At 39.7% G+C, this 7,503-nt stretch overlaps 2 protein-coding genes across 2 annotated transcripts in view; one reads left to right on the plus strand and one right to left on the minus strand.

Moving 5' to 3' along the window:
- Window positions 1-3,538, minus strand: part of LOC118426315 — a 12,784-nt gene extending 9,246 nt beyond the window's left edge. The window contains exon 1 of the mRNA XM_035835622.1: window positions 3,417-3,538. Within this exon, the coding sequence (XP_035691515.1) occupies window positions 3,417-3,488 (72 nt within the window). The 5' untranslated portion in view covers window positions 3,489-3,538. The remainder of the gene's footprint in view (window positions 1-3,416) is intronic.
- The window catches only part of LOC118426318 (rabankyrin-5-like), a 42,975-nt gene continuing 38,987 nt past the window's right edge, over window positions 3,516-7,503 (plus strand). Inside the window, exons 1-2 of the mRNA XM_035835624.1 lie at window positions 3,516-3,564; window positions 4,924-5,113. Coding sequence (XP_035691517.1) covers window positions 3,555-3,564; window positions 4,924-5,113 — 200 coding nt within the window. The 5' untranslated portion in view covers window positions 3,516-3,554. The remainder of the gene's footprint in view (window positions 3,565-4,923; window positions 5,114-7,503) is intronic.

Here is a 7,503-nt window from a genome sequence, read left to right on the forward strand (position 1 = left end):
TACCGGGACGTTTATTTTTTTCCCAGGAAAATTCCACCCGGTACGTTCTTATTTGGGACGGTACGTTTATTATTTTTTTTGAAAATTGGGGCTTTGCTAACCAGGGACAACCGCATAATAAAAAGTTTGGGGTTTTCTGTCCATATGTCCGCGGTATTTTTGCTCAAAATTGACACTATTTTCGGCCGAAGCAGCTCGGATTTCCCCTCCACTGTGACCTAAACATCCTAGCGATTATGTAAAATATCGGTCGATTTCGCTATGAATGTACAAAGTAAATATTATTATTGGGAAAATAAGCCGCCACACTGACGTTTTGAAGCACAATTTTGTATATAAACAACTTTTACAGTCTCTATTTACATCGTAAATGAACACACTGATCACATAATTTAGCATGTACAGTATATTTCCGACCATGTGGTTCCATGCGCTATCGGCAGCGACAACGGGGCGGACAAATAATTCCTTCACATAAGAAACAACAATTAGAACCTTCTTTCCCTTGTAATGTGAGTTTTGGGGCCGCAAATTCTCCAAAAACAGCAGAAATCCGTCAGTAAAAACAGCTTTAAACTTGAAGAAAAAGACCGAAACTGATCCAACATGGCTGCCAGGAATAACACGCACTGACAGTAAAGCTAGCACCCTGTTGGGAGGCAGATTCGAATCACTAAAATGAGGCCATAAACGGGTGAAAATGATTTTATTTCGGTGTAATGATGGGCTCAAAATGTCATATATATTTTCAGAGTGTTGAATTTCAGAAATAATCATAAAATTTTCTAATTTTAGCGGTTTTCTAGTGTCAAAATATAATCTGTAACATATTTAGTATTTGGGCCTGAATGCTGGGCTACTTCACAGACGAGCTCTCACAAAAACTTTGTGAACATTTTGGGAGTGTTGATGTGTGTTTTAATTGGTGGTAATGTCTAAAACATATATGGTTGAGTACTTGGAGCTATATTTATAATGATTTTATTGATATGCCAGTAATTTTAAGTAATGTACAAAAAATATTTATTGATTACTTGCTTCAATTTATCAGTAGAAAATTCATGTATCATGTAAATTTTCACTTGTTGAATTTGAAAGCACTGTTGGCCCCCGGTTAGGAGTATGTATACCTTTCATTAGAAAATGGAGAAAATATTATAATTTGAACAAGATATCTATAGTTATTCAATATTCATTATTCATACAGCTATATTTAACTGATTTGGTGATCAGGTATAAGTAAATGAAAATAACCTACCTGCTTATTATCTTCTTTCCCTTGAACAGAAGTAGCATGGACACAGTCTACCTGTCAATTTGGTCATTTTCCGGGGGGTATGTTTATTCCGGGGGGTATGTTTATTAGATTTTGAAGATTTGTCCGGGGGGTATGTTTATTCCGGAAGGTATGTTTATTAGGGACATGAGAGTAGGTTCACCAAATGTTACTTACAACTTACAATTACTGTAAATTCATTTATTTTCCTGGGATTTAATTTTACAGTAGAGAGGGAAGGGGGATAGCAACAACTTGCAGCAACTCTGTCGTATTACATTAGCCCAGGGCTGTCTCAAGCTTACATTTTTTTGTGTCCATCTCATTGTTTGAAAGCTCATTATGTTGATTTTCCTGGTTTAATATGTCAATTCAAGCTTATGAAAGTACATTTTCAACAGTTTCATGTCATTTTTGGGACGGATGAGGTAACTTAATTTTCTGTCCCAACAAGCAATTTTTCGTCCTGGGGCGGTAGGTCCTGGTGACATCCCTGAGTCCACTGCTAATTCATGTCACTGCAAATATGCCTGTCTTTAATTAATATGCATTACTACTGCAATTCTTTAATTTCAACCACGGACTTTTGTAGTTACAACACTGCAAAGGGCTCCCTTCTCTTTTTCCCGCAATATGAAGTGAAAATGAAAGCACAGTAGTAGTATGCTAGTAATGGGATGGGTTTGTGTTTGAATGCAATCCCAATAGAGCAAAGAAATTCCTTTGTTATGTAAGAATACTAGCACTAGTAGTAGGTCATGCATGTCAGCTACACATTAATTATGCAACACAGTATTGCACTTGGCTAATATTAGTAATGATATCCTTGGTACATGGATGGAGCTTTTCTTAACGTCCTAGGTACAGGTGACAAGGTGGTGGCACAATGGCTAAATCCCGGGTTTGATAAGACACCAACCTTGACTTAAGCTTGGGAAAGGCACTTAACTGTTAACACGATATACCGTATACTATCCATGACTGGAGTGACGCCCACTAAACCTCTAGGCTATTCTGTCAACAGTGTGTGACCAAATAGACACACACAGAGTTGGTGTGCCATCATCTGCACATTTGCCGTAAGAGCGGAAAATGCTTTTCTTTTTTTAAGGTGGTCTTGTTGGATGTGAATTGAACAGTTTAACCAAGGAGGTTTCTTTCTTTAACCTCCTTGGTTTAACTTTGAATCTCAAGCAGGCCAGAGTGTTGTGCCCTTGGCAAAGACACTTTAAACATTATCATATAAGCCCTTTCACAGAAATCAGAATGCATGTACGGTAACAGTAATTTCAGGAAACATATCAATGATAAAGGCCTCTACAGTCTAAAAAGAAAACAGTCCTTGTTTTGACCAATGTTTTGATTTGCATAACAACTTCCAGATGGGTTTTGTTTCTCTTTTTGTGGGCTTTTGCATTTGACACGTTACCTAGAATTCCTGCCACGACACATCACACGCATTCTGATCTCTGTGAAAGGGCTTATTATGTCACTGGACTCAAATGAGTACATAACTTTTAGGGATATTCTCTCGGATGGATTACAAAGTTGGTGGTCCTGTGTTTGAGGAGAGCCACATCATGAACCCATCACGCATACCATCACAAGTAGGGGTCCATCCTTGTTCCAGTGGATCGAAAATTACGATTCCATCTTACATAAAGTCTTATGCAACGTTTCTAATGGACAAAAGCGGTGTGTTATGCCTTAAGGCATTTCCATTGTTCAAAATGATCATGTCAAATTACAGCCTTAAGTTACACATGAGTTATTCGCGTGAGAATGACATTCACTTAAATCCCACGGGATTTCAACTATTTTCGTCCCCATTACTACACATATTTTTATGTCATAATTTCATAAGAAAGAGTTAACGTTCTTAGGTGTATGTAAGTTTTGTCTACAACTAATACTGCAAGCAAAAATATGTCGGACAGTCAAGAAGTTACACTCATACTTCCGCAAAAGCTATGCACAGTTTGCAACGTTTGCTGATGATCTTTGCCACTGCCAGATAAAATTATATGTCGTATAAAAGATTGATACAACAGCGCAATAACCAAGCTAACAGGGCATGTTCTAAGATTATCAACTATAGACGGTCTATAATTTCACTTCACGGCGTATAGTAGAGGCTTACCGAAGATTTCTTGCCATTTTTGAGGGAATCTTGCGCTGAACTTGAAATTTCCGCGCAATCTGCTTCCGCCATCTTGTCACTTCCAACTCTCGCGTGATTTCGAAGACCGGCGGGAATTCGCGAGACTTGAGATCCAACATGGCCGAAGGTAGGACACATGTACTTGTCATTCTGACGAAGTTTGCTTGTTTCTTCCAATTCTACAAGCCATGTGCCTTGTTTTTCAGTTCTAGAGTAAGATAAATGCATACCCTACCGTTTGAGATCATCAGAATGTCAAAACTTGCCATATTTGTGGCACAGTGGTCAGCTGATGTCGTGTGTGGGTGGGGAGCGGCCCTAAGCTTATCAATAGTGGGCGTTAAATTCTTTATGGTGTTTCCGGCGTTCTGTCGTTTTTGGAAGAATGGACCACGTGTGAAGCATGTAGATGGTGTTTTAGCACTACCTTACGAAGAAAGATATTCGCTTTAAAACCACATCATCATCCGTCATTCGCATGGTTTCCAACCAAAGCTTTGATGATCACACGAATGAAATATTTTTTGTGTCGATTGTCGAAAAAAATCCACATACCGCAATCGATACTGTTTCAAAAGTCAAACTTTGCTTTGAGCCCTAGATTTCAGCTCACAAGAATCCATGCAACCTGTTGTAAAGAATCCTACGCGTCTGTTGTACTACATGTATGCTGACTTCACTGACTCATGACTTGCATTTATAAAAATGTGTCAAAATTTTGTTTGCTAAAAATTCTACAAAAGGCTGCATTTCACCAAAAGTTACTGTTGCTTTTTAAGTGTGTGCAAAGGATGGCGTTGGAGTTGTGTAAAAGTTTAACTCAGAGAGATAACAGGGAGAACTTTTGATATTATTAGTATCAGAACTGTCTCTAACTGAAACTCTTCGCTCTTTACCAGATACAGTAGTTACAGCTGATAGCGTTAATTAACCAGTTCAAGTCTAGGCTAGATGAATACTGGGAGAGTCACAGGTACGTCACGTGAAGAGCGAAGATCAGGTCACAACAGGCAGATGCCTTCTCTCCTGTATGCGATATCAAGGTGTATTATTGAGTACATTGATGAGTGTTACTGTTAGACATTTAGCGTAATAAGACTTCAATTCAGCCGGTTACAGCACATAGCCATAGTTAACCATACTGGTTGGGAGCAAAGTCGCGTGGACCAACCATGTTTAGCAAAATAGTGAGAATGAGATCCTGTGGCGTAATCGGCAGTGTGTTGGGCTAAGGCCCAAGAGGTCCCGAGTTCGAACACTACCGGTGTCATCAATCTTGTGCCCTTGGGAAAGGCACTTTGCACAACGTTCTCCACTTCACTCAGGTGAAAATGAGTACCTAGCTTAGGCTAGGGACATCCTTCAGATAGGATGTTAAATAAAGACTGCCATAATAATCAATATAATGATCGTGGGCACTGAAGGAATAAAATAATAAAGGTTAAACAAGGACAACAACAACAACATAATGATTGTTTTCCCCCAGCCGAAGTGGAGAAGCTTCAGCGGCACCTGAGCCTGCTGCGGCAGGAGTACGTGAAGCTGCAGAACAAGCTGGCCGAGGTGGAGCAGAAGTACAACGCAGCCGCTGCAGCCTCCGGGGACCTGGGGGAGGACAGCTTTGTGGCACGGCTGCTCAAAACTGTCGCAGAGCTCTTTGACAAGGAGCTTTACAGGTGATACTTGTGTTATTTGGTTACTGTGAACTGAAAGATGTTTGCAATGGCTTTATTTTTACAGGTGACATATCTGTTAGTTAGTTACTGTAAATCTTAAAATGTTTGTGATGGTTTTATGTTCACAGGTTTTGTGATGACCACTCACCGCAAATTCATGGTGATACAGAAAGAACTTTACATATAAGAAGCTCCATCTTAAGATTGGAATTCCGTTTTTCCCATTTTGAAATGTGCTAATATTTTCAATATAAAAGCACTTGGTGCAAAGTCTTTACATATGATTGACAAGTATGATGTACAGTTGTGAAATATGATAATAACTTTCATGAATATTCATTTTGAAAATTTTCTTCCTGCAGGAATTCCTGCAGGAATTCCTGCAGGAAGCGTTTTTCCTGCAGGAATTCCTGCGGGAAGCGTTTTTCCTGCAGGAATGCTGCAGGCATTCCTGCAGAAATTCCTGCAGGAGAAAGGTAAATTCCTGCAGGAAGAATGTTTCCTGCAGGAATTTCTGCAGGAATGGCCTTATAATTCATATCTAAATCAATGACACTAAGATAGGAGTGCTACACACCGGCAAAAAAGTATGCAACAAACGTTTTAGTAGTAGTTTCTCCTATTCATGCAACTTTTTCAACATATACATTTACATTTTGTACTACAGTTAAATGTAGAGTATAATCACACCCCGTGCAACATTTCTACCCCCAGTTCAACCTGTATGACCTCACAAGCGCCATGTTCTTGCTGACTGTCGACGCATCAAAAGCCAGCCAATTTCTCAACAGTTATCATATATAATATCAATGTCACTAAATCCTTCAAAATTATGAGGTAGTCTGGCAACATTTTGGAAGCACGACATGTGCCCGACTCGGGGTGGTCGTGGTCGCAAGTTTGAGTTTAATCCGATTAAATGTGAACGCATTTTTTTAATCCAACAGAAAGCTTTAATCGGATTCCTCATTTAACTCACTTGTATTTTTTCATTTGAATGGGGTCCAAGTTGCCCATGACATGTTCAACAGTTGTGCCGACAGAGCCATTACGGCTGTTCACACATGGGTGTTTTCATCAAATGAAAACTGCTCTATTCGAATGCTCCTTCCATGCATGCAATGATATCTTGTAAATGCAGTACCAAGTTGAACGTGGCAAAGAATGAAAGCTCCTTGGTCAGCAACTTGAGATTTGTTTGATCTGGTTGGTCATATTTTGACCATCATAAGATTAACACTTGAATTTTTGTTCCAGAGAATATTTCATAAAGTTTAAAATTGGGCCTAAGAAAGCCAGGGGCTTGCTTCCTCTTGTTGAAAATTCAAGTAAGTATGCGCTATTGTAATGCGGGTTCAAAGTAAGGTCAGCTATTGTTCTATAGATATGCAAAGGATGCTGGTGTCCAATTATCAATTATCAAAGGACTAATTATTCCCCAGGTCCAAACATCCTGGCTACCTGTAGTGCTGAGGACCTAAGGCCTTCAGAAAGAATCCTGGAACTTGGGGGTACACTATTACAAGAAATTACAGACTGAAGAATTACAGAATTTCAGAAACCTGAGTTCACTTTTACACTAATCTATTTAAATATGAAATGGTTAAACCTAAAGGGTAAATCAAGGTCAATGTCTTTGTCAATTTAAAGGTAAACTATGAATAATTTTTCTTGAAGTTTTGTGAAAATTTGATGGTAATTGTGGACTCCACTTATAATAAGGTAATAAATAGACTGCTCAAACCAAGGAGGTTTAATATAGGCATCATGGAAATTGAAGTCAGCACCTCTGTGCCTAATTTCCAATCCACCTGTGCCTTGCTCAATTTGCCCTTCAAGCTGCGTTACATTAAACAACTGCTCGCTATCAGACCCCCTTCTGTCAGTAATGACAATGGTAAAATCAGACCCGAGTGCTCGAAAATAAAAGCTGGACTGCTTCTAGTTGGGGGGGGCTACTTTCAAAGTTGGTCATTTGGTCGTTTGATACCACTGTTGCACAGTGACTATGACTGCTTCCCAAAAAACCTGGTGCAGGATGAAGACCCAAAAAAAGTTTGCTTTTGCCCAACTAGTGTAACAGTGGGTTCAAGTAGTTCCTACCGTCCTTGCTAAGGAGCTCTGAGCTTTTGTGGCGACAGCGGTAGCGTACCGGATTTGTGATCCGGCTGCTGGTTTGAATCCTGGGAGTTGGGATGTTGTTTTTTCTGTTCTACTCGCCCCTCTGGTTGTTTCACTGGTTGCCACACCAGATATCGAACCCTTTCTTGAGTGACAGATAAAGCTCCTTGGTTAATAACAAAGGACACAAAATATGCCAGGAAAGGAATATACACCGGTAAGCTTGTACGGGCTAGACGAGTTCGGCTTTTTTTTCCCCCCCCCCCCCC

This window comes from Branchiostoma floridae, chromosome 11, assembly GCF_000003815.2.
Source record: "Branchiostoma floridae strain S238N-H82 chromosome 11, Bfl_VNyyK, whole genome shotgun sequence".
In the NCBI taxonomy this organism is placed as follows: Eukaryota; Metazoa; Chordata; class Leptocardii; order Amphioxiformes; family Branchiostomatidae; genus Branchiostoma; species Branchiostoma floridae.